General features: G+C 44.0%; 3 protein-coding genes across 4 annotated transcripts; 2 read left to right on the forward strand and 1 right to left on the reverse strand.

The window, feature by feature from the left end:
* The first annotated feature begins 262 nt into the window (after nucleotides 1-262).
* LOC136782321 (uncharacterized) lies at nucleotides 263-6,983 on the forward strand. The gene is made up of 4 exons (XM_066741678.1): nucleotides 263-437; nucleotides 4,991-5,076; nucleotides 5,156-5,380; nucleotides 5,676-6,983. The coding sequence occupies exons 2-4, from the start codon at nucleotides 4,996-4,998 to the stop codon at nucleotides 6,435-6,437; spliced, it is 1,068 nt and encodes a 355-aa protein (XP_066597775.1). The 5' UTR covers nucleotides 263-437; nucleotides 4,991-4,995; the 3' UTR covers nucleotides 6,438-6,983.
* Nucleotides 6,984-7,146: 163 nt separating this feature from the next.
* On the forward strand, nucleotides 7,147-19,294 carry anne (anne boleyn). 2 transcript variants are annotated; one of them, XM_066741676.1, is made up of 11 exons: nucleotides 7,147-7,951; nucleotides 13,310-13,394; nucleotides 13,489-13,716; nucleotides 13,787-13,920; nucleotides 13,988-14,144; nucleotides 14,214-14,418; nucleotides 14,505-14,843; nucleotides 14,912-15,878; nucleotides 15,952-16,495; nucleotides 16,556-16,737; nucleotides 16,807-19,294. In XM_066741676.1, exons 1-11 carry the CDS (start codon nucleotides 7,936-7,938, stop codon nucleotides 18,321-18,323), a joined length of 4,374 nt encoding a protein of 1,457 aa, XP_066597773.1. In that variant the 5' UTR covers nucleotides 7,147-7,935; the 3' UTR covers nucleotides 18,324-19,294. The 2 variants fall into 2 exon arrangements, with proteins under 2 accessions (XP_066597773.1, XP_066597772.1); XM_066741675.1 differs by lacking the exon at nucleotides 7,147-7,951 and adding an exon at nucleotides 10,622-13,003.
* A 183-nt stretch (nucleotides 19,295-19,477) lies between these two features.
* Nucleotides 19,478-27,247, reverse strand: LOC136782057 (proclotting enzyme-like). Its single transcript, XM_066741206.1, has 11 exons — nucleotides 27,194-27,247; nucleotides 26,641-26,857; nucleotides 22,879-23,388; nucleotides 22,727-22,771; nucleotides 21,782-22,033; nucleotides 21,068-21,153; nucleotides 20,914-20,999; nucleotides 20,700-20,837; nucleotides 20,501-20,637; nucleotides 20,270-20,427; nucleotides 19,478-20,178 (listed from the first exon to the last, which is right to left on the reverse strand). The coding sequence occupies exons 1-11, from the start codon at nucleotides 27,245-27,247 to the stop codon at nucleotides 20,020-20,022; spliced, it is 1,842 nt and encodes a 613-aa protein (XP_066597303.1). The 3' UTR covers nucleotides 19,478-20,019.
* Nucleotides 27,248-27,399: the final 152 nt, after the last annotated feature.

Genomic DNA, 27,399 nt, shown 5'->3' on the forward strand with positions numbered 1-27,399 from the left:
TCCGTGGCTCCTTCTCGCGCGCGTGACCAGGAGTGGGGCGTTTGCTGTACACACACACACACACCGATGCAATGAACACCAAGCGTGTATGGAAGGTACCAGTAAGAGCAACGGGAGAGAGAGAGAGAGAGAGAGTGAGTGAGGGGGGAGGGCAGGAGGGTTGGTAGAAGGAACGAAACGGGAACAGAGCGGAACCGAGTGTACCGAGTAGGAAGAGGTGGAGGAGGTGGTGGAGAAGAAGGAGTGGAGGTGGTAAAGCAAGAGGAGGAGGTGGAGGAATACGAGAGATCGGCAGCACAGTTTCGTGCACAGCTCAGCTCGGCGCTTGGCTCGGCTATACCACGTATCGGATCTCTGTACTTTGGCAGAAGGTGGTCTCGGATTTTTCTCAGCTGCACGTCGTGGGCCCCGCGGCCCAGCGGCTGCTAGCTACCGAAGTGAGAACGCGGACTCTTCAGTAAGCTCCTAGCTGTTAACGGGCCCTGCTCGATCTTTATCCCTCTCTCTCTTTTTCTTTCTCCCCCACCCCCCCCCCCCCACCCCCCTCCTACATCCCTCTCTCTTTCTCTCTTTTACACACACACACACACAGAAACACGTTAACCCACCCACGCACGAAGCACACTTACACGCAAGGCAAGGGACTTATCCAGTTCGCGCTCGCCATAAGGTGAGTTTAGCTTATGTTATCCTCCTGGTGTTGCTCTTTCCGTTTCTGCTCCTGCTGCTTTTCTCCGAATACCACTCGGTTGAAAGGTCCTCCTGCAATCTCTTATTTACATTCGTAGTGCGAGTTCTCTCGTGCAGGCTCCGCCCGCAACCATTGTGCGTTTGCTATATAAACAATGAGAAAAACAGTGTTTGTTGAAAGCTATACATGTCTCCAGCTGTGTGATTGGTGTTGAACTCTCTTGCGCCATCGTATCTCTCGCATAGAGGCTTTGCAGTGATAGAGAGAATCTGGTGGGAGTCGTCTCTAGGATTACCGTGCTAGAACTTTGTGCGCTGCGCATTTTATTCGACACGCAGCTACATAGTCCTTCTTTTTCTATACTTCTACTCTGTCTCTCTCTCTCTTGTTGTTGTTGTTTTTTTGTTTGGTTTACACGCCACTCGTGGACGTTTACGCGTAATAAGTGGTTCGGCCCATCGAAAACGTTTAGCCCGCTGTGATCCTAATGCTAGAACTGGAACCCTTTTATTCTCAAGTTAATGATAGCTCTCGTTGCGACCGTGAGAATCCAACAGCTTCCAGTATAAACTGTCATATACGGTAGCTATTCGCTCGTTCTCCATTGAATTTTATTTTAAGAGAGTTTTTCCATTTTCTGTGTATATATATATATATATATATATATATATATATATATACAATCGAGTACTTTTCCTACAGATCCGAGAGGGGCCTTACAGCCGCCGGCTATTTAATTACGTCATATATGTGGCGTGATCAATCGGTGTGCAGGAAGCAAGAGGAGGAGAGGCGAAAAATTTGAGCCGACGGAGCAGAAACCGGTACACACGCGCGCGCGAGCGACACTTGGCACGGAGCATTGGTGCGGGCTTCGTGAAACCAGCATCGTCATCTCTCTTAAACGCGAGACGAGAGCCGTTATATAGGGGCCGAAAAAACACCGGGAGTATCGATATCACGTTCACTCGACAAAAAGTGTCCAGCGCGAAAGTCGCTACTTTCACCGCAGATCCACAGGAGGATCGTTATCGCGCTTATCGAGCGAAATTCGCGGTTTTACAGCATCGAGTGGGGGAGGTGAGGAGCCACGAAGAAAAGAGGTCGTTTTAAAGAGGCGAGCATTAAAAACAACAATGTCATTACATTTTAACGACCTGTTCTTGGCTCTGGCTCCCTTTTAAGCCCGCTGCTTTACAGGTATGTGGTCCGCACGGGTGCCATCACACTGTTCGACTTAAAGGAGGGCACATGCGGTAGGGTCCGGTGTGCGTAGACGCCCTTCTTCTTACGTTTCTTGACGAGAGGTGGGCAGGGGGAGATGAGATGAGATGAGAATTCCCCTTCTTTCAAGACCCAATCCTATCCGGCCAGCACCATTGAGAGCACGAGGCACGGTGCAGCTCGCGAAGAATTAGTATGGGCGAAAGAACAAAAGCAGCAAAACGTGTGTAGTGTGTGGTGGTCTTCGAGGGGTTGGGTTGGGGGAGGGGGAGAAAAAAAAAGAGCCGAGATGGCGCCACACGTCCAACGTGTTTTCGGCCCATCCTCCAGTCTCTCTCTCTCTCTCTCTCTCTCTCTCTCTCTCTCTCTCTCTCCCTATAGCGCGCGCGCGCGCGCGCTCACACACACACGCCCATCTATACCATACCTTCTTACCGTTCCGTCCTCCGCAAGCCAGTACCCAGTACCTCTTTTATCTCCTCTTCACTCCTGTGCAACACCACCACGCACACTAGATACACACCCTCGTCTCGTCGATTTCGATCGTTCCTTTTGCTCCCTTTTCCTTCCTCCTCCTTCTGGATCTCTTCTTTTCTTGTCCCCACCCCCCCCCCCCCGCCCATTAGCCCGATACTCGCGAGACTCCACGTATGGGCTGCGATAGGGGTCAAAGGTTGAACAACGCTCGCGACAAGAGCCCAGCGAACGAATCGTCCAAATTGCTGAAGACTGGAATAGAAAGTTAGGCGATTTTTGTGAGATAAAAAGGGGAGAGCGTGGAAGGAGCCGAGATAATAAGATAAGGATCGAACGCTTCATTATTTCGGACAGAGTCGCCATATCGATTTCACTCTCCGGTCTTATGGTTTTGTTTTTTCCGCTAGCAGCTCAACATCTCGAGTGTCTCGTCGACCTTCGCGAGAGCATTCGGTATTTCGAATACTAATAATCGTAACTCCCAGTAGAAGGGAATAACTGCGTAGACGGCTCGAGACCAGCGCTACCAGCCATCGCGTCCCCCCACCCCCCCCCCCCCCCCCCCCCGCTCTCATATATATATATATATATATAAACATTACATTCGTCGCACATCCATCTCGACGGAATATCGCCTCGAATAAAGAAAACAACAACATCTTGAACGCAAATTCCATAAATCCGGTACAACTCTATACACGTATATACAAAAGAAAATGATCGCATACACATATTACACATATATATAATACGCATAGGAAAAGGTTGCGAAGGTGATCAGGTTGCCGCTACGCTCTTCAGGGCCGTATGATCGATCGGTACTGACGAAACTATTTTGCCAGGAATAATGTTCGCGGCGGAGGGACGCGAGCGAGTAACGGTGGTAGAGAATATTGAAAGCAGCGAATGAAAATTATTGCGATGAGGAGAGTTTGCGAAAAACAGGTTATACGGGGGAGAGACGTTATAAATTCTTGAAGAAGGTAAACGGCAAAGGTGGCAGGCCGCGGGTGATAGTCTCTCGGGGTGTCAAGATTGAGTATCGGGAGGTAGGAATGGAACGAATCGGGTTTGGGCTTGGGCCCTTTGTGCGGGCCCGCTCGACTCGAGCCGCGTCAAATTTGCTTGAAAATCAAATTAATCTCGTGGCTGGCTCTCGGGCGAGGCGAGGCCGTACCTGTTCGGTGCCCATACCTACCTGTGCTGCGTGCCCTGTACCACTCTCTTCGTAGTCGTAGCCGTAGTAGCGTGCGCGCGCGTTTACCACCGTTCCGTTCCATTTCATTCCGGTCCATCCGTCGGGTCCACGGCGGACCGTTTCGTTCGGTCCTTGCGAAACGGAAGGGAGCGCGAGCGGTCACCATCACCGATATGCCCGGAGGCGAGAAGAGGAGGTGGTTCGAGGTGGCGCAGCAACAAAGACCTCTCCACTTCTGCAGCTCGCTTTATTCCCTTCAGGGCCGTACTTCGATCGAGCGTCCTTCGCGATATACTATATATATATATATATATACACATAAGATACACAAACCTTTCAGATATTTTCTACTCGCTCGTTGAAATCTCCGCTCCGTTGGACACGCGAGAAACCCCTGTCCCTCGTACAGCTTTGTTCTCCAAGAAGCTTCGCGACAAAAAATTCTTGTCGGCCAGCGAGTGCGTCCGTTTTTACGATATATATCGCCGTCTTTCCTTTTTCTATCCACCTCATCCTCCCCCTCCCCTACTTTCCCTCTTTCTCTCTCACGCGTGCGCCAACGTTCCTCCCTAAACGAGATTCCCGGAACAAGCTGCAAGAAAGAGCGGATCGAGGGGATCCAGTGTGAGAATAAGGAAAGAGCCTGGGCAATGGAATTGAAACGCAGCGGAGGGGAACGAAAAGTCGTTCCTCTCCCTTGGAAATGCCGCGGACCAATTGTGTCTAGACGAGATTCCTCCTCTTGTCGAGACTCGAATTCTTCAAGGCCGAACACGATCCAGGAGAATCGTCGTCATCGAGCAATTCTTTACGTGGTACTGCATGCCTGCACCCTCCTGGCATTCCTAATTCTCATTACACGCGTATTCTCTCCTCCTTCTTCTTCTTCTTATACTTATTCTTTCATGGCTATATATATCTATATATATATATACGTGAAAATATTTCTTCCCTTCGTTTCTCTTATATTCACACGGTCATTGTATATATATATATAAATGCATGGTACAGAGTAGTAGTAGTAGAGTTATCTGAAAATCTGTGTGGCAATGATCGAAAACGGAGCAAAGAGCGAGGCGAGGGACTTACGGTAAGGACATGAGGCAGGGCTGGAGAGGAAAGGAGAGGAGAGGAGAGGAGTTAACGATCTATGAATGAACACGGTCCTCTCGAAAACCCGTTTGTCCGTTAGAGCCGGCGGCGTACCCCTTTTATTTTATATAAACTCCCAATGAGCACTCGTAAGATACCGTCTTGTTTGATGAGGCCGATTACGCAAGAATTTTAAGGACAAATCCTGCTACGATTGCGTCACGGGCCATTGCGCGTTCAATTTGTTGTTTACAGTTTGAATTTAAGGGGTCATTAAACTCACCCGATAATTTTATTTGTACTTGCAGAAATCATGCGGTCTTTGTGGAGGATAGTGGGGACGATGATCCTGCTGGTTCATTCCAGGACCACGTTCGCCCATCGGGAACACAAGGTATTTTTCATAATAATAATAATAATTCGTTCCTCGGTCGTTTTACAGTGTGGATAATATTTTTATTGTTTGCATATAGGTGCACAATATCGTCCTGTATCCTGACAAGCACAGTTGGTGCAAGACTACGCCTATAAAGCAGGTAGTTGCTTGGCCCCAATGCTCGTCGCAAGAGTTGGACAACAACGTGTGCGTCGGGGCTTGTTTCTCTTACATGGTACCCCACAGCGAACCTTCTGCTCCTGGAGATCTAATAAGACCCTATTGCGACTCTTGTCAACCACTCGACAGCGTTTGGCATACGGTAAACAATTTTTTCCCAGATGGAACTCCAAAGCCTCTTATATGTTTTACTTTATTCCATCCATCCAGCGAACGTAAAAATTCATTCGAAGCTTCTTTCGTATAAAACGCTTGAATTTTTTCATACTATTTTTCTCGGATGTAAAATAGTTTTATTCGATATATTATATATCTTACAGTCTTATAAAAATAATTAATGTTAATGTCCATGTTTTTTTTTTTTTTTTTTTTTTTTTTGGCCAATTAAACGAAATTATTAATTTACATATATACATGCAACTTGTTCTCCATTTCAGGTAACACTAGACTGCAAGGACGAAGAAAACAATCCAATAACGATGCAGAAGAAAGTACAAATAATCACCAACTGTTCCTGCAGTTCCTGCATGGAAACCTCCAGGATCAAACCAGACTACAATACCTTGCTCCAGTCACTGGCAGAGGAGAGCCTCGATAAAAACGTGAACGTCATCCACGAGACGCCGGACCTCCTGCTGAATCCCAATCTAAACTCGTCGAAGAATAGCAGTGGCGGTGGGGTCGAGGCCAACGAGAGATTCCTACAGTTGATGAAGCAGTTGAAAGGGTCGGAAAAATTGGACGAATCAGCAACTAAAGCGTTGCTGGGCAAATTCGTCGAGGACATTGATTTCGACACGGTGAGGGAGTTGCTGAAGAAGGAGGGTAACCATGGTGGGGAGAAGCACGAGAAACACGAGCAGCAGCAGCAACATCATCATCACGAGCTACAACAGCAACACACCGAGCTGCAACAGCAACAACAGCAGCAGCAACAGCAGCAGCACCATCATCATCATCATCATCACAAGGAACAGCAAGAGGCCCAGCAACAGCACAACGAACGGGAGAAGCAGGAGGACGAGGAGCAACCGGATGTATTACCTCAGCAACTGCACAGAGGACCCCATCACTCGATGGTCCTTGATGCTGGCGTTAAGGAAAAAATAGACGTGGAGCCGCACTATTTGCGTCCTGCTGTTGCTGGACAAGAAATCAGCTACATTTTGGACGACAAGAGCAAAAAGAAGGACTTTTGAGAGGAGACTCCCCTTCCGAGGATTCTAAATGACTGGGGTTGCTGCTATTTTTCTGATCGTTTTCCTACTGGAAAAAGCTCATCCGATTCTTCGAATAATTGAATCGGTTTGAGGAATGGTGGCTGATGACGCGGTTGAAAGAGAAAGATTTCCGTTACTTTCCTTATCTTTCTATCCATCTATCTAGATCTATTTTTCGAGACAGTCGCCAGAAGAACTCGAGCAATCTAAGAGAGAAATCTTTCGGCAAAATCGTGCACGAGTATAAATGATTACGCGCCAACGAAAATTTGATTTCTGACGTGTTTGAGAACCAGCAGTGGATATAATTATATATATGCAGTAATGGTTGCAGGGTGGTGGGGCTAGATGAGGAGGGAAAATAGGAGAGAAAAATTCTAATATATTTAATTAATATTATTCTATTCATATACTTATTTAATGATCTTACAAATCTCAAGTGTACTACTACTTTTTGTAACTCCCGTAACACCCTGTCAGTATACGTAAGTGTCGTTATGTTCAAATAGTGCAGAATAAAGGAAATAAAAATGCAACGAAATTGACGTGGTTTTAGACTTAATCTATTGTAATCCTATCTCAATTAGTAGCGGGTAAAAGTCATTTAATCAACTTATCTGGTAGTTATCATACGCAAGTAGGTCGCTTTTTCGACTAAAAAACAATTTTTCTCCGAGATAAGCAGTTAAATTAGGGTGTATCTCGTATTTTCTATTAATTTTCCTTTTTTTAATAAGCCCTCTCTCTCTCTCTCTCTCTCTCTCTCTCTCTCTCTCTCTCTTTATCATTCTGCACTGGTGATACGTATAAACTGTTGATAGTGACGGAACGACCAACTGTGGGAAAATTTTTGCCTCCAAGTTAATGAGACTTTAAGAAACAAAGCACGTACGAGTAGCCACTTTCACTGTTAAACCATATACGCGATGAGTACTTTTGACGTATTGTAATCCACGCTACGTCACACTGGCAGTAATCTGCCGAGTCTCTGGGGCTTCACCAGAGATACTGATAAAGAGGAAGAAGAGAGTCTTGGCCAATCAGAATGCGCGATTGACAAACTGCGATACCCCGAAACTACTCACGTGGCTCTCCCGGTCATAAATCGCGCCAATCAACCTCAATCAGTTTCACTCGAAACATCGAGTCGAAAAGCGCGCTATAATTTCGTACTTGTTTAATTATGTATGTGTAGAGTGCATCCTCTTCTCTCTCGCTCTCTCTCTCTCTCTCTCTCCAAAACTTACAAACAACTAACGATTAACAAATTATTGTGCAACAATGATCAATTTGTCAATCGAATATTTATCAGTGTAATTGTGGGTGAAAGTTTTCATGGTATTCGAACGAGAAAAAAGTGCTGGAGCTAAGAAAACGGAAGAAAATAGTAGTGATTCTTCTGCTTCTCCTTCTGCTTCTATGTTAATCCGTGCAAGAAGAGTTCCAGATCCCACACGGTTTAGGAAGAAAAATAACTATGGATATCCTGGACGGTAGGTTTTTTATAATACTATATCTGGTGACTTTATTGCTTTTGTTTTCACTATCTTATTCCTCTCCTTCTCCTATTTATAAAAAAAAGTACAAACTTTACTATTTCTGACATTTAAAAATACAAGCAAACGATAATACAAGTTGAAAGGTTTGAGATGATACAAAGGAGGTTTTTAATTCGTAGAAAGTGAAAATGCCTTCAGCACATGTAGCGAAATTAAGACGGCGGCGATGGTGCGACCGAACAAAAGCTGACCCTATGATGGGTCTCATGAACTGGCTAATGATCATAGTGCACAACCCCGTATTATTAAACACAGTGGAATGTGTGTGCACAATGAACAGAAGCTAACTCACTCGACTCGAGACGTTAAAGCTAATCAAACTCCTTTTAATCTGGTATATTCTACTCCTCGCTTTATCTTACCTTATCTATTTTGCTCAAACAACCAGTTCTGGCGACACAAATGAGACGTAAAATCATCTTATATCAGATAACGATCTATCCGTGTTCGATTTAAATGTTAAATCAATAATTAGAGTTGCATAAGAAATAAGCAAGTTCATTGATGGCAGCGTGCAAGAATTCAACGAGACGATCCATGACCCCGAATATGTAGAGATAAGTTAGTGCTGCTTTACGACGCGCATGCTTTACACGCTTTGCTAATATAAGTATACACGTATTGCTGGTAATAGTTTGCCAGAGAGGCTTTTCACTCAGCGACTAAGTTCACTCAGCCACTAGTTCACTCGTCGATTAAATAGCGGCCACCGGGCTAATCGACTAAACTCAACTAAACTAGACACAATTCAACCCACTGTCTATTCATTAAAGCAACCAGAAATTCCCCTCTTGACCCTGTAAACTCCTTTCGATCATAACTCCATTGGTTTCTGTGTAGAAAAATACTGCAAATATCTGTTTTTTATTCATGGCACTAGCCTAGTGGAAAAACAGATGGACGTAACTGGTCACTATCATTTTAAGATCGAATGATCGAATGGCTATCTTGAAAATAACAGCAAGGTCAAGTTTGATTTGTTTCGCAATCAGTCTATACTAAATTCAGACCCAACAGACTGTGCGAGTGATCTTGTCTCCGGGAAAGTGCCGCTCAAAATAACGCATTGCACGCGATACTTCTAAGCCTATAACCTATAAGCCTGCAGAAAATGGAAAGCCTTTGCGTCATTCGGGCAAAAATGATTCACGCGATTATTTTTAATCAAGCTTAAAAAGTGATGGTTCTGGAGAGATCCGTTTTTCATATTCAACGAAGAATGCGCAAATTTAAGAGTTTCGTAGATAAACACTCGGTTTATCTATATTGTTTCCTTATCACTCTGCTTCTTCCAAAAGTTTACACGGTGTAAGATTCTGGCGAAGATTGGTACGAGTGGAACGTGGCTGTTGCATATACATATAGAATATCATCTATATGTACATATTATATAGTAAGAAGTCGATTAAAGGGGCGCTCGTTCAATACTCGAGGATAACTTGGTTAGAAAAAGATAGAGAGGGAGCTAGTGAAGCTGAAAGGTATAGTTATAACGTGTATAACATGGCACATTCGATAAACAACAGTACGCTATCAGGTATTCGCGTCCCTTTAGTCAGATTTACTTATTCATTTGTATAAGGAATGCATAAGTTACCTTTTTAAATTACAATGTAAGCGATAAGAAACCGCAAAACATCATTTTACAGGGACATTTGGATCGACCAAGTGAGAGAGGTTAGGGAAGCTTCAACCCGCACGGAGTCGGCGAATGTATGACTCACAACACGAATGACGACCAGCACACGCGGACCGCGGTTCGTCATAGGTCAATTCTGGTAGGGAGATTCTATATCGCGCTCCCAGGCACGCTACTACGAAATCCGGCGCCAGACGCTAAATGCTCGCTCTAATTAAAGAATTCTCTAATTAATAACAGAAATAATACTCTGTAATATTAATCTACCAGCAATAAACATTTATCAGTCTCGTATCATTTTGTAATCAAGATCTTGATAATAGGTACATTTTCATGGAAAACTCGAACATTAATCTTTTTTCGTAATAGCCGAGTTTTGTTTGTGCTCGAAGATGAATAATTTACCAGAAACAGGTGTAAAGGAGAGTAAATAATGACTGACAATCGATGTGTCGTTAATAATTTCCTAGATTACGTAACTTAACGGATAGAAACAAAATTAAAGGATAATTAAAGAGAGAGGTGTATCGTCGATAACCTTACAGTACAAAAGACGATTAGATAAAGAACAATTGAGTTATCTGGTAAAATAAAAAGTATTATAATTTATGTTTCGTGAAGGAAAGAAAAGGCGAATTAGGCTAACAAATTTGCCTACGTTTCATATTCCATGACTTCATGAATAGGTGCGATTTTTAGCTTAGGAAGCAGAATGCTTCAGAAGTGGAGTTAGGGTGAAACTTTATAATGCATAGTTTGGAAGAGAATGGGGGGAATTTAGATTTTAAAAATTGCAAGGATTAGAAATAAGAGATTGAGGGAAACGGAAGTGACAGAACAGAAAGCAAAATATTAGGAGCGAGTGCCTAAATAGATACGTCCCTGCAACGACGACGGACTATCCTCCTATACCGTTTCGTCGTTGGTTCGCGCAAGTCTTCTGCTGCTTCTGGCGTCTGCTTTGCTGCTGGCTGGCTGCTCTGCTGCCTGTTGGCAAACCATTGACTCGATTCATTCGTTCGTTCGGTGAAGACAGCCTAGTCGGGAGTTTTGAGACACGCATCAAATCAACGCCAGTTTATTGCTTATGTAAAGTCGTGATTCGTTATTCTGTCAATCAGTGAAATTGGGAAGGAAACAGTTGTGAATTGTGTAGCAGACGAGTACGTGAAGAAAGAGATAGGAAAGGAAGGAAGGAAGTAAAGCGGAAGGAAGGAAGGAGGGAAGAAAAGTGGGGAACGTTTTTCCCGCCATCTTGAATCTTGAATTGGCAAAGAAGCAAAGCACGTTGCTACAGCTGTCGCGAGAAGCATTCGTTGGAAAATATTTGCCAGGATAATTGTCATTGTTGACGAAGGAAAGGTGAAGGGTTTGCGGTGCATTGTGGATCGAGTGAAGTGTTTTGTGGAAGTTTCAGATCGGTGGTTGTAGTCACGAGGCACTAGTGCCACAGATGCACGATAATACGCCGGGTAGAACGCCCTGTGCAAAGTGACCCTCGTCCCAAGGAGCAGCTTTTATTTTCCGTTTCCTAATTTTCACGAAAAAACTAAACTGCCGTGGCAGCATGAGCAAGATGCTAGGAATAAACTATCGCACAGTGTTCTCTGTACTTAGAAGTCCCGAGGACGGTGAAGCCTTTAAGCGATTCGTCTGAATATCCCAATATAAATCGTGCCAAACGTTCAAAGAATTCGCGAGGACATTTGTGCACGAGCGCACTTGGAAATAATTTTCGCTACGTTCTGGTGAATTTTTCTCACAATACGTCCTTCCTTTTCTCTCTCTATCTCTCTTCCTCTATTCCCCTCTCTCTTTCTTCCCCGTTGTTCCTTCCGTATCACTGAGAGACAGTGCTTACTCGCGTTCCCATTGGAATCGTGTTTCCAAAAAATGATGCGTCATCCTTAAAGTGCAAAAAAGTTAAGAAGGAAAAAGGAGACTGATCGAGACAGTGTGCGAACGCAAACAAATCGTGTGAAAAGAAAGAGGATAAAAGGAGGCGTACAATCGATACAGACTTACCGACCGAGCAGAGTGATCCACCGTCGATAAAATACCGTTAAACTAGAACTCTATAGAGGGTGATATTCAAAAATCGGATTCTCGCAAACAGTGTTACCGGGTTTCACAGGTTCCAAGAGACTTTCGCTGGATATTTGCTGCCGATCCCAGTCCAGACGGCGCAAACACCGAAACCTCATTACGACCCGTAATGTATTTAAGGTCGCACGAAAAGAAAGAAAAAGGGAGGTACGAGAAAACAAGAGAGACGGCAAGAGTTGGAGGAAGGTATACTCGAGATAGCGTTTCGTCGATTGGCCTCACAGGGGAGGCTGGAACGAAGAAATCGGTGGGAAAGGTTAGGGAGGCTGGTGGAGCGGTCACGGCAAGGTGCTTGACCGAGGTTGGTCGAAGGCTGATAGCCGGCCGATCGGCCAATAGTCGCTTGGATCGCGGAATGAGCGAGGGCGAACGTGCCCTGACGACGCCTCGCATCGGTTGGCGAAAACTCACCGATCCTGGTGACTGACACGAGTTCGCTGAACCGCCGATAGGCCCTAGGCGATAGCATCGGCGCCAACTCGAACTTTATTTCGCTCCTTGGCCCCCTTCGCCGCTCTGCCCGTTAAAATCTCACCTCCCCTCCTCCATCCGCCGGTCCCCCCCTTGCCGTCCCAATTCATATCCGAGTGGAAAACGTGCAGTTGATGACAGCCAAATGTGTGAGAGCACTCGTCACTCGCGTTCCATGCTCCTGTTGAAAAGGGACCCGAAAATGGCGGGCCACCGGTGTCGGTAGCAGACGGGGTCATTGGACCTTGCACCAAACAGACACCACGAAGAACGGTAACAAGGACGCCTGCTGAAAATTCCATGTACATCGTCGACCTTAGGCTCGCTGGGTCCAGGCGCTGCTCTCTCCCTCTCCCTCTCCCTCCCTCCCTCTCTCTCTCTCTCTCTCTCTCTCTCTCTCTCTCTCTCTTTGAAAATTCATAGCAAACCTGCGTGCGTACATGTATATGATATATAAATACATATATATACATACATAGGCATAGAGAGCCGTGTAATATGCACGCGTGAATTGGACGAGTGACAACCGTCCCCTCCCCCCACCCTCCCTTCCATTCCTTCATACCACGTTCACAACCCAATTTTATTTTCCCTCGTCTCGTTCTCTTCGCTGTGAGAATCTTCATCGACCGATTGGAGCGTCACAATGCCGCCCACTCCGAGCAAGCTGAACCTGAGCTTCGCCAGGAACGCGTATAACGCGTTCGGAAGTCGCGGTTCCGCTGCGACTACCGAGCATCAGCGGGAGCAAAAAACCGAGCTCCTGGAGGGTAAGAGCCTTTGACATTTATTGTCAACACGGAGATGGAAAAAGCGCGGGAATCTTTAAAAAATGCATGTTTCCTATTTATATATGTGTGTGCATGTAGAAAGATCGAAAGAGATTGTATAAACAATGTTAAGTGCGTTCCATTCCATTCCACTTCGATCGAGTCCTTCGGCCCAAACGAGTCTTATGAAACTTAGAGAAAGTGAGACAGCTGTTCCTACACCATATCCTATCACAGATTCGCGCTCGTTTACCTACAAACCGTCCAGTTCTGCAAAAATGGCTAACACTGATTGTACGATTTTAGGTAGCAGAGGAAATGGGCTCTTACACCTGAAGAATGGCGTCGATTACATCAATCCGGGCGAGGAGGATCAAATGGAAATTTATAGGTATGCTGCACTGTTTGTTTACCTACCTGCCTGACCAGTAGTTGGTATTACCTAACTGTAATACTACTCATAATTGAAAATCTTTGCTTTCTAGTTACAAGAGGAACAGGATTTACACCCTAATTACATGGACCATGATTGTTTTAACCGGTGGTCTCTTGCGTTTGTTTTTTCATTGGGTGCCTCGTCTGATGCTGAGAGCCACTCATTCCGAGTGTCCCATGGAAGAGGCTGACACGGTACTGCTCGTTGAAAGATTTCAGGGTAAACATACGATTTATCACGTGAAGAAACTGAAAACTTTAACTGCCCAGGATGTACTGTGAGTATCTCGTATAGTATAAGTCTGTATTTTGCAAGATGTGTAACGAGAGATGTTTAAACATTTTTAGTCTCAAGCCAATCGATGGGGGACTGGAAAGTGCCATCGACAACGAGGCTTGGATGGAGAACGGAAGTGGTATAATTATGGAGAAGGAAGAACTTCCGGCTCTATCGGTGCATTTGACCGGTGGCCAATTTAAGCGTGAGAAAATATTGCTTTTGTCATTGAATCATTATACGTATCTGTTTTAACGAGAGGAATTTTCTAGAGATGCGATCCATACTTATTTTTACCTGTAAGAAATTGACTTATGTTTGGGACGTGGAGAGATCTGAATTTTTGAAGCTGCGTGGCCTCGACACTGGTGTTTTAACATCTAGTTTACATCAGATGCAAGGTTTGAGTCCTCAGGAACAATACATGAGGTATATTGCGTTCTCCTGGTCTCATCGAATAGGAGCACAATTGCCATATGTCACATTGTTGTTTTTCAGACGTAGCGTATATGGGAACAATGAAATTGTTATACCAGTCAAAAGCATATTTGCACTGCTTTGTCTCGAAGTCTTAAACCCCTTCTACGTCTTCCAATTATTCAGTTTTGCTCTTTGGGTGGCCGACGACTACTATTATTATGCAATGGTCATTCTTGGCATGTCAAGCGTTGGAATCATAATGGCAGTTTTTCAAACGCGCAAAGTAAGAAGAAAACTCTTGCCATTGTTAAAGCTCGCTGCTAGGTCAACGAATATGCTTAATGTGCGTGTATGTATTTCCTTATGCAGAATCAACTTAATTTACGTTCAACGGTTTATTCGACGGACGTAGCCACTGTGATGAGGGATCGTTCGAGCGGAAAAACGTCGGCGGTACCAGCGGAACATTTGGTACCAGGTGATATTTTGGTAATTCCATCGCACGGATGTCTAATGCCTTGCGACGCGGTACTCCTAACTGGAAACTGCATCATCAACGAATCAATGTTAACTGGCGAATCAGTTCCCGTGACAAAGACGCCAATTCCATCGATGAACGAGATCGTTTATGATACTAAGGAACATGCCAGACATACTCTGTTCTGCGGCACTCGAATCATCCAAACGAGATATTTCGGATCAGAGAAGGTAAAGCTTCTCACAGCTTTTGTTGTTACTGAAGAAACGAGTTCCTGACATATCCCCTTTCTCAACAGGTACTGGCTGTTGTGGTAAGGACTGGATTCAATACAAGCAAAGGTGGCCTCGTTAGGTCCATCATGTATCCACCTCCGGTGGATTTCAAGTTCGAGCAGGATTCTTACAAGTTTGTTATACTATTGGCCTGTATTGCCAGTATTGGAGTAATTTATACGATCGTTACGAAATTACTGAGAGGGATTCCAGGCAGACACGTGGCTCTCGAGGCTCTTGATCTCATTACGATTGTGGTACCACCAGCGTTACCTGCCGCTATGACGGTTGGTCGATTGGTAGCGCAAAGAAGATTGGAGAAGAAAAAGATTTACTGCACAAGTCCTAGGACCATCAATGTTTCCGGTTCGATAGATTGCATTTGCTTCGACAAGACCGGTACCTTGACCGAGGATGGCCTCGACATGTGGGGTGTCGTCCCAGCTTCCGACAAGAAATTTCAGCTTCCGGTAAAAGACATCGCCGGCTTACCCCTTGGCGAGCTCTTGATCGGTATGGTCACCTGCCAAGGAATAACCATAATCGACAATCAATTGGTCGGTGACCCTCTGGATTTGAAAATGTTCGAATCTACCGGTTGGAGCTTAGAGGAACCGGATGTTTCCGATACTTCCAAATTTTCCATGCTTTTCCCTACTATCGTCAGACCACCCAAAAACTCCAAGCTCGTCCAGAGGACCATGATTACCAATGATTCATCCTTCTCGCCTAGCAGACAAAACTCCATGTCTTCCGATGTCCTAGACTCCATATCTCTGAACAATTTTAACGGCAACGGCGGACTGGCTGCAGATTCTACCGCCGATCTCGCAGAACAAGCTTTAGAGATAGGAATAGTCAGACAATTTCCATTTACGTCAAGCTTACAAAGGATGAGCGTCATCACGAGGACCCTGGGAGCTAATCATTATGATCTTTATTGCAAGGGCAGTCCGGAAATGATACTGAGTCTTTCAAAGCCTGAATCCAGTGAGTATTCCTACTAATCTTCACTATATACAAACTGTATATCTCGTCTTAACAGTTCACTGTCTTCCTGCAGTTCCCGCTGATTTCTCCGCGATTCTCCAGGAATATACATCCGAAGGTTATCGAGTAATAGCCTTGGCCCACAAGTCGTTGAATCGTCTTCCATACGCCAAGGTGCAACGAATCAATAGAGAGGCAGCTGAGCAAGACTTGAATTTCCTTGCCTTCGTTGTAATGGAGAATCGATTGAAACCGGAAACTACTCCCGTCATATCAGCCCTGAACGCAGCTTCCATTAAGACGGTAATGGTAACCGGAGACAACATGTTAACTGCGCTCTCCGTAGCCAGGGACTGTGATATAGTAAAACCGGGTACTCCGGTCATTGCTGTAGCAGCGATCACACAGCAAAATCAAATCAAGCCTCAGATTTACTTCACCAAAAGTAACAGTCAATCATCCCCATTATCACCAATCTCATCACCCATCTCTCCAATCGGTCATAACGATCTCAGCGAATTGACCGAGCTAAACAGCGTCGTTAGCCTGGAAACTATCGAGAGTGGCTCGTTTACCAATAATCGTCTCGAAAACGATGTCAATTATTTGTCTGACAAGTAAGTCCGTATATATTGAAATAAAAATTGGACGAAAACCTCTATATCACAATTTTTCAGGCTCCATCACTCAAGGAACAAATATGTGTTTGCTCTGACTGGAAAGACTTGGTCCCTGGTGAAACAATATTATCCCGAGTTAATACCGAGATTGACGACGCGTGGGGCGATTTTTGCTAGAATGTCACCAGATCAGAAGCAGCAGTTGGTTCAAGAATTACAATTGCTTGGTTATTACGTTGGTAAGTAAACTAAATACAAATTTAACAAACTTTCTTCCAAAGAATAAAAACATTAAAACTCAATTGCAGCTATGATCGGTGACGGAGCCAATGATTGCGGTGCCCTGAAAGCAGCTCATACTGGAATTTCATTGTCCGACACGGAATCATCCGTAGCATCACCATTTACCAGTAGGGAGACCAACATATCGTGTCTCTTGACTGTTATTCGCGAGGGACGTGCTGCTCTAGTGACCTCATTCGGCATATTTAAATACATGGCAGCCTACTCGCTGACGCAGTTCATCTCCGTAATGATCCTTTACAGTATCGAGTCGAATTTAACGGACATCGAGTTCCTGTACATCGACCTGTTCATCATATCGATATTTGCGTTCTTCTTTGGACGGACCGAGGCATACGACGGGCCACTGGTGAAAGCGGCACCGCTCAACAGTCTCATCAGCACTACGCCCGTACTAAGTTTGGTCACGCAGATCTTCATAGTAGCGATATTTCAGTACATTAGCTTCTGGCACTTGCAGCAGAATGAGTGGTTTGTCCCGTTCACCCCAACCGACGAAGACAGCGTCGGTTGCACAGAAAATTACACGATATTCATCATCAGCTCCATGCAGTACATCATTTTGGCTGTAGCATTCTCCAAAGGTCATCCGTATAGAAAATCTCTATTCACGAATTATGGACTGTTAACGTCTTTCGTCTTCATGAGCGTGTTCTCCGTTTATCTGGCAATTTGTCCATTCCAGTGGCTGGTCAATTGGTTCGAGCTGGTTATACCTGAAAACCTCTCCTTCCGGTTCATTCTGGTAGCATATGGAATAATCAATCTGATCATTTCTCTTCTTGTGGAGAATTTCCTGATTGATTATCTGGTCTTTGGCAAACTTCGCTACAAGTGGCACGATCTCGAGAAATCCAGACGCAAATTCCTCGCGATCGAGCGAGACATGGCCCGTGATCCCAAATGGCCGCCAATATCCCAGGAGCCGTTACCCGAAGCAGCGCCCGATATCCTCATCCGTCAGAACGTCACCGAGATCAAGATTGAAAAACGCATCCCGGAAGTGTGTCACTCGAGCCTCAATGTTAATAACGTCGCCCATGTAGCAACTAATTTCGTCAACGGAAGTTCTGTGACCAATAATTATGGTGATGGTAGCAGCGGAAACTGTCATAATAATAATAACAATAATAATAACTCCAAGCATCGATTTGGTTCCGCAAGGGAAGTGACCTTGAATCCGCGATCACTGTTCAACGATCGACGTAACACGGTATCGATGCATACGGTAGTTGCGTGCTTCGAGGATCGGGATTACGCAAGTAGACAGACGAAGATCGAATTGCTGACGAAAAGGAGGCACAATTCCGAATCCGAGAATGGTGACGTCTGTCGGAACGAGAAATCATTTAAATCTCACAATATCGATCCAATCGCAACTCTGCCCAGAAATCCGGCGACGACTCTTCTTCAGCATCAGAGACTGAGAGATCTGAAGGATGTGTTTGTTAACCGGAGCGAGGAAGGCCTATCCCCACCAAAACCTAACAGTGTACTCGAGCTCGACATACTGCCATCCTGAAACTTTGCGTTTTTCATGATTTCACGCTATTTAAGTACAATTATGACGAAAACAGGCCTGAGTCATGCTAATGGATCTCCTTTCCTTCACCGTAAAGAATCTTGCACGTCGTGCCGCGTGTATTAGCTTAGTGCATGGAGTTTTAGCGCGCGAATCGAAAATGATTTGCGACTGATGGTTCGACCATCGCAAATGCGATTGTTGTTCCTTTTCTTTTTATCAACGGCTGTTAATTGTCAGCCATGGGGTTCCTTTTGACCCCACTTTTTATTCTTAGTATTTGTGAGTGTCACGCGCCCATACCTCGCCTCACCAAAGTATTACCGTTCCCCCAATTGCTTCGTAGTCGAGAAAATAAATGATTTGCGATTGGAGAAGCAACGAAGAGATGAGCCGACAAAATGACTTTTACTGGATGAATCGACTTAGGTAAACAAAAAAATATAAGAATGAAAACTTCTCATCCCTCGATGGTAGTGAGCATTTTTTCTCGTGTTCACCCCGTGGTCCAGGCTTATTTCTTGTCTGCCTTGTATTATTTGTCATCTGCCCATCAGTTACCATAGCTTACTTTATAACGATAGGATCGATAAATTAAGAAATCACTCTTAAACGTTGTCATAAGTGTAATTCTAATTGTAAGCTCTCCGAAACAAGCTCCCTTCCTCCCAATACAATTATCCTTTTTGTTGTTTCTTAATCGAATCTTCTGATTATACATATTATATATATATATATATATATATATATATTGTACATGTTCGTGTCTTCTAGTCACGATTAATGGAGGCTGGAATTGATCATTGTATAGATAGTCACGAATCGTGTGTACCAAGGGTAAGCAGATCTGTCGATGATGACAATTGAGGAAGAATAATTATTATTGATAAATGTGTACTTATACGATACTTAATCATACACGTTGATCATGTTCAATCGCGATATTTCCGTTAAACAACGGCTGGCGAATAAAATATGTTTTTGATGCACATCTAGTCAATTTCTTAAAATGTTTACTCCCACCAATCTACTTTTCACAAAGGCTGGTATGAGAATGTTTATTAAGCGTGTAAATTCATATACAAACTCGCATCGCTTTTAATTTACACATATATTTGCATCGATATAGTCCATCGAGCTCGAAAAGACCTAGGAAGATGCAATTGACGTACCCCAGCAGAACTTTATCATAATGGTAACTATAAATATCATGGTAGAAAAATGTTAGTTCCTATCCGGATTTTAATATTTACAAAAAGCGACAGAGCCACGCAAAATGGCTGGCGTTACCGTTATCTTAGCTGAACGATAAATCACATCTCTTGTGAGTTATTCACAGACTCGTGACAGAGGACTCTTGATGCTGATATTTATAGTCGTAACATCGGTGATAATGGGCATAATGAGAATGACAATGATAATAATTATAACGAATAATAATGATTAAGTATAATAATATTAATATAATAATAATAAACAATAAAAAACAGACTCGACCATTAAAATCTTGGCGCAATTCAATTGCAGTGGCTCAAGTAGTATAACGCATTCTCTGTATGTACATGTATATCATGCAGAATTAAATAACACGCGTATATTCTAGTAGAATATTGCTGAACATTTGCGTGTACAAACGCAAATCTCGCTCGTTAGCACAAGTATGCAGTCTCTATTTCCTTGTAAGGTGAGGGAAACGCTACGAATTGATAACGTAGGTTATCCAATCGACCGTTTTGGCAACACGATGATAAATACCAGGTTGACCAGGCTGAGCGCAGGAATACCCAGCAGAGACAATTCCAATGAGATACCACCTGCCAGTTTTCTCTAGCATCAACGGGCCACCGCTATCTCCCTGCCAATAAAAATTCCTCGTTATCGCGTCTTCCTTAATAGAGAGCGCCTCCTCCCTACCTCCTCCATCTCACATTTCTTCCAAGACTCACCTGGCAAGAATCCTTGCCACCACCTCTATAACCGGCACACATCATTTCATCATAGATTACAACGTTTATGCCATTGGAACGATGCCATCGTTCGCAAACTCTGTTATCTATCACAGGAACGTCGACTGACTGTAACGTCTTGGGTCTTAATCTAGATCCTGCAATAGATAAGAAGGTTGAGGGAAACTCATTGATTCTTGACGTCCATGGCGAACCGAGAAATTTATTTACCAGCCTGCAAAGCTCCCCAACCAGCAGCCCAACCATACTGACCGAGAAAATCTTCGTTTTTCTCGGGTAGACAAATTGGAGCTATGTGCGGCATATAATGAACCGGTCGGTCCAATCTCAGCACTGCCACGTCGAATCTACAAAAACAAATGGATCGCTGCGATTACTCCGTTCGTTTGTCGAATTCTCCAGAGTTTACCTATCAGCCTGTGGTGTAAATTTGAAGTACGGGTGAACACGAATTTCCCTCACACCAAACGTATAGGCTGGCAAGGTTTCGGTTGCTGAATTCACCACGTAATCGCCCAAGGTCACTTGCACTTGCCTCGCCGATGCTCTAACGAGGAAAAGGGATGCCGTGAGTTTCACATTGTTTCGTAGGAAAGAAAAATACCGATGCACGGTATACTTACTTGGCCACGCAATGACCAGCAGTAACCACGTGAAATCTATTAACAAGGGTACCACCACAACGACTCGATCCAATCCGGATGTAAGCCTAAAACGAGAACTTTGCTTTTCAAAAGTACAAGGAGGAATTACAAAATAAACAAAGGTCGCTTATACCTGCCATGGAAAACTTCCAAAACCTGCGTCATCTCCACCAACGATTCGTCTTTGAGCGGTTTGCTTGGAAACTGATATGCCACAGCCTGAAATAAACAAGCTTTTCTTGTCTTTTTCTCTATATCAACTTTTTGCGTCGTTAGGCTTATTTAATTTATCCTCATCCTCGACCATTTTTCTCACAATCTCCTGATTTAATTTTGTTAACGACAAGTGGAAGATATAACAGAATACACAGCCAACTGTTACCACATTAGACTTGGAGTAATTCAGTACTTAATTATTTACACAATGTAGTGTGTCGCACGAGTATATCACACGTCAGGCAGGATGAATTCGTGTTAATCGATGGATCTGTTTTATTAACAGGTTTGGTTAGAATTTCTGGTAAGAGGTCAACATTAAATTGGATAGGTACTGTATGCATGCACACGTCACACGAAGCGTAGAAAACGTATACAAAGAAGAAAGTGTAAAGTGCTTTTCTAGCAAAGTTTCCGTGTTAGCAGAGCGCGAGGAGAAAAAAAGGAGGAGAGAGGGGTATATATATATATATATAGAGAGAGAGAGAGAGAGAGAGAGAGAGAGAGAGAGAAAGAAAGACAAGGGGGGGGGGGAGTAGAGAAAAGAGCGACGGATAATATAGAAGAGAGAGAAAAAATCATGCTTTGCGTGCAATTGGATGATGGTGCAGTTTTTTAAGGAAGGACTTACGATCGTCATTGGATGCATCCGTGTAAGAGTCCGGTGGAATCGACTCTGACTGATCTCTAGGCGCCTCGACCAGATTATAATCAGGGCTAGTTTTAGGATCTTTTCGTTGACAACAAGCGAACATTATGCCACCGCAGCTGCCGTCCAATAGGCCAGCCGACATCCAGCACATTAGAAAAAATTCACAGCTTCGTCCGTCAGCACACAATGTATCGTCACCTTTCCATAGTGGTCTTTTTTCTTGTCGCGCTTCTGCACAAAATAGGGAAACTTTTCGTCTCTCTCTCTCTCTCTCTCTCTCTCTGATACTGCATTTCTCACACAAGCATACGTCCACACACGCGAGAGTACTCTAATCAGGACTACAATTACGCTATAGAACTAGAGGAATCGATATAACGTCTCTTTGAGAGAAATAAAAAGAAGAAATACCAATAATGTATACAGGGACCGCCATATAAAGTGGAAGAGGACGAAAGACTCCTAAAAATGCGATATTCGAAAATCGACATGTGATTGATTGTTATTATAAACAGAGACAGAGATTCGCTTATTCGTCTCTCTCTCTCTCTCTCTCTCTCTCTCTCTCTCTCTCTCTCTCTCTCTCTCTCTCTCTCTCTGTAATCACATGCCGATTGTCCTCTATCGCATTTTTAGATGCTTTTCATTCTGATCCACTTTATCCAGCGGTCTCTGTTTATATAGATATATAAATATATAAGAAATTGTGTAAAAAAGAAACAGAAACCCCGATAAACAAAGAAACTAAAGGAAAACAGGATTCTCTGAAATTACTCCAAGCCGTGAAAATGTTTTTCGAATGTATAAAGAATCCACGAGAATGGCTTCTTGCGGAAAAAGAGGAGAAAAATCGAGTTGCGGAAGTGTGACGGTGTTTCGTGGTTTTTGTAAATAGCGATTGAAATAAAGGAGGCGAAAATATACCTGTCTCAAGACGAGGATAGTCGTCGAGGGTCTGCTTCCGGTGATCTGGAAGGTAAGAACGAGGTATTACGTAATTTTCAAGGTACGTCTAGTATATATATATATATATAGAAAAGCAAAAGGCTATAAAGAAAGACTCGCGTGTACGGTACCTCTAATCTCTTCTTCCAGTTCTGGTAACTGGTTGGATTGGAAAAATGAGGGTGGGGCACCGTTGGAAGCTGCATTGGCCGTTGGGAAAAAGTCATTGTCCCTGAAAATGAGCCTTGGAGTTCTGTGAGCCATGACGGGTCTCGAGTATTCCGTAACGGGACTCCTCCACAAGGATTTGTGCTGCCTCCATGAGGAGAATTGCGATTGTGGGACGAATCTCGGACTAGGATATATCGGCTGATTGCGCGCCAGAGCGAGACCAGCCGAATTATCGAAAATGTAGCCCGAGGAGCTCGGCGGAAATCTCACGTATCGCTTCGGCCGTTTTCTCAAAGATCCTCTCGTCAATTCTTCGCTATCATCCGTACGATTGATCCTATTAGTGACGTCAAATCTACGTTGCTGCTCGTTGCCGGTGCTGCTAGCTTCGACGATGACGAGTGAGAGGCCAAGGATCAAACCGATTAGAAAGCATTGGCGGCAGGCTTCCATTGGCTCCATCGCTAATCCTGCAACAATTCCCAGCACTCTCATCAGACTCTATTAAATATACATATACACTCTTTTAATGAATTCTCCGCTCGAACGATTATTAAAGGAAAGTGTGTGAGTTTGCGTATGCATGGGAGAGTGGCGAGTACTTCCCGGTAGTCGGCAAGAATTTCGAGATGAGTCGAAATCCAGTTTGAATCACGTAACTCCGGCGCGAGACGAGTGAAAGTAAAGAGGCTCCACAACCGGAAGTGCACGCTTTGACCAGACTTTCTGTCCAACATTTCTCAACTTCTTTCAGCTTCCAATAATCCTTTCCATAAGTCATCCAATGGTTTTCTTGCATTTTACGCGCGCGCGTTTAATCTGGCTTCTATTGTCTTTTTTTCTCTTCTATAATTGCATAATATTATTTACAGTTCTTTTGCAGCTGTTGGTATAGAGAGAGAATGTTATATATATTATTTCACAGCAGTTTTGAGACTCGAAGAATTGTTTGAATAAATTATCGATCGTTGTCATATTTTTCTTTTTATTCTTATATATATATATATATATATGTATATATAATTGCAGGATTCTGTAGAGTAGTTTTAAATGTGCTGATGGGTGGGAGGGAGAAGTGGACGGGCCTTGGAACGGCCTTGTCGAGGAGCCGGATTGGTCGGTAGCGCGATCCCGCGCGAATCGCTCGCTAAACGCTTCGATGTCTTAGTAGGTCATTGGCTCGCTGGCGCCTGCTCTATACTCTTCGTACGCGAGAGTGTGTGTGCGAGTACAGAGAGAACATGTGTGAAGCCACGTTAGAAGTGAAAGTTCGGGCGTACTGGTGTCTGTGCCCAAGTTCACGTTCACGCGCCTCGCCGAGTTACCTTACGATAAATTTCTTTTTGCCGTTTGATTTTCACTCGTATCGCCGTCCGAATTGCGCAAAATCCTCAGCAACGTTTCGTGCATTATTCCTGAAGACAAGGATAAAGAGGGAAAGGGGAGGGGGGATACTTGGACTTTTTTTTAGCGATTCATTAATTTTTCGGTCGTTGTAAATTGATATTCCACAAAATCAAATTTTATGCAAGTCAAAGGATGGGGGAGATTCGTGGATGAAGATTTAATGGAGGTAAAAAAGGCGAACAGCAAAAATTGCATCGATACCACCACTGTACCAAATCCATTGAATAGCTAGATACCAATTATCATCAGTTTTAAAGACAATTCTTCAACCTTTCGGTCCAGGAGTCATTAAATTTACTGATTTCACACTGCAGTCTTACAATTTTACTATACATTGTAAATATTACAGTGTGAAATCAGTAAATTTAACGACTTTGTAGCGTAGTGTCGAAAATTTGTCTTTAAAAATCGTAATAATTTTTTATCTAGCGATCGAGGGAAATTGGTGCAGTGTTAACTATGCAATTTTCACTATTAATTTTTTTCCATGAACGAAAGGATAGGAGGGGCAGAATCGTCGATTTTCCAATGGCTAATAATTCATGAATCAACTGATAGTATTTTATACGAAAGTGAAAGGTAAAAGCATAACATTAAATCTCCAGAAATTTCAATAAATGTAAATTTATCAATGATTAAAAATACGGAAAATCATCAATTTTCATGAAAGGCTCGCAAATAAAGGACCAGTGATTCGCAAGCGAGTTGGTAGGATTTATTAGAGAAACTCGATGATGAGGGAGGAGGGAAGGGGGGGGGGGGGGCGATGTGGAAAAAATTCATGATAAATTTCTTCTCTACCGCGTGATTTTCACCGGTGAAGACACATCGGAATAGCGCAAAATCATGGAGACCGTTTGGTTGGCGGCTGGCGAGGAGGGGGATGACGCTGGAAAAGGTGGAATTTTTTCGTGGTGGAAGGGAGGGGGGTAGGAGATGGAGAAAAGAAATTATGAAAGAGGATTCGATGCTTCGTGGACTTTCACCTTCCTGCGTCTAGCCGGTTCTAGCTCGATTCGGAGATACATGCTGTAAAGCGTAGAGCAGGCCGACGAAAGTAAAGAGTTTCTTCTCTGTTTCGCGCGCGAATATACACGCACACCGAAGCGATCGCACCTTCGTTTTCCAGCTGTTCGTGAAAGCTCGGCGCTCGAGAGTACGCGATATTTTTTTTTACCATCCCGTACCACGTTCTTTAATCCGAAATTCGAACGATCCTTGTATCATCACTTTCCCTATTCCTCTGTGTTCACTTTCCCCGAAATCTACGATGGATTCCCCTAAATCGTATCGAACGCGCTCCGCTACACGGATGACAAAAATCAGTGCCCGCGGAACTCTCGTTGACGCCAGAAGAAGATATAAAAAAAAGTGGGGAGGGGAGGAAGAGATAAAAAAAAGAGTCCAGTATGCTCGAATACGAAAACCGGTTCCTCAAAGAAATCTCCGAGGTACGGCTTCTGCTTTTTCTCGTGGCCTTGAAACAGCGTATTCTCTCCGCGGTCTAATTCACCGATAGCCTTTCATGACGAACACTTTCCATTGTGTAACGAATTTTTTTTGCACGCCACTCGGTACCGCTCCGTGCCGCATACTACGCCTATGCTTCGAGTCCATTAATTAACGCTGCTCTCGTGTGCATTTCTCCCCCCTCCCTCTTTTTTTCTCTTTTAATCTCTCTCTCCCTCTCTCTCTCTGTTTCTATTCCGTCCCTCTAATTTGAAAATCCTCTACCCCCTCTCGCCTCCTATGTATCTCTCCCGTTATAATAGAAGGAACGCCACCGGCAAAGATGGCGTCCCACTCGAAAGATCCGTCCAATTCGAGTTACGTAAAAGGGGAGTGGTGCTGGTGTTTAGGCAAGACGAGCAATGGTACCGAAGCGTGCATCCTTCTTCGCTACGTGTGCTCTTTCTTCACTTCCCAGTCCCCTGGAACGAGACAAATCAATCCTTGGATGCCCCCCTCGATTCCACGATAAAATTTATTCCCACACTTCTCTCTGCTAATTTTCAACTTGACGCCTTTATACGTGTATATATGTATACAAGAGAAAAGTGCCCGTGACACTTTGCTATGGGACGATTTCACTTTCCCTTGTTTCTTGCTGTACGCAACTTGACGAAAGATCTTTCTCATTTTTTGAAATAAATCGGCTCACCAGATGACTTAATTACGCTCCGCGGTCCCGTGTAAGATCGCTCGACTTCCAAGAAAGTAACTCGATTGGAAAGATAACCTTTCCTTAAGTGGAGTATCCATAAAAAGAGCCAACTGAAAAAAGTACGCGATGATAAAATATTTCCCGAGCTTACCAATCTTCGTAGAATGGAGAGCAACTATGAGCGTGACCGAACCGTCGCATTCCAGCAAACCGTAACCAGTCCTTTTTCTCCTTTGCTCTCCCTTCGTCCTATTTTTTACGTACGCGCGAGAGCGTAATTTTAATACAAGCGCCTGCTGTAAACACTCACCAATCATCGAGACGAATCTGACACTCCTGGATTTCAATTTAGCGATTCCTGGGAATCCCTAATTTTTTATTTTGTTATTCTTGTCAAACTTGCTCTCTTCGCCTGCCTCTGCGTCTTCTTCTTCCTCCTTGAACCGAGGTAGTTTTTATCACCATAACACAGTTACAACCACCGATTGACTCCTTTGGATTCTCTCACCCTTCGTTCACCCTTCGTTCACTCTTCCCCCTCTCTCCCCATCTTTCTTAAGCACTGAATGACATACACACTGTTTTGACAAAAACTGGAAAGAAGGATGAGAGAGAGAGAGAGAGAGAGAGAGAGAGAGTCGAGCACGTTCACCAGATTAAGCCTAAATAGAAGGATCACGAGATTGACAGTCGACGAATTTTACCAACACACTCCGAACTGACGAGAGTCCTCGTTCGTTGATTAAAACACGCGACATATTTTACATTATAGATTGGATCCTTCCTCTCGAGAAATTTAAGGGAGTACAGAGGACTGGGATGAAAGGGAGGAAGGTATTGGTAGGATCCTGGCGCTCGTCGATCAAGTAGAGCCTACTCTACTCGCTTGTGCAGCATGTCTTGTGCGTCT

This window comes from Prorops nasuta, unplaced genomic scaffold, assembly GCF_024137725.1.
Source record: "Prorops nasuta isolate Cenicafe-Biocafe unplaced genomic scaffold, Cenicafe_Pnas_1.2 PNAS00025, whole genome shotgun sequence".
Lineage (NCBI taxonomy): Eukaryota > Metazoa > Arthropoda > Insecta > Hymenoptera > Bethylidae > Prorops > Prorops nasuta.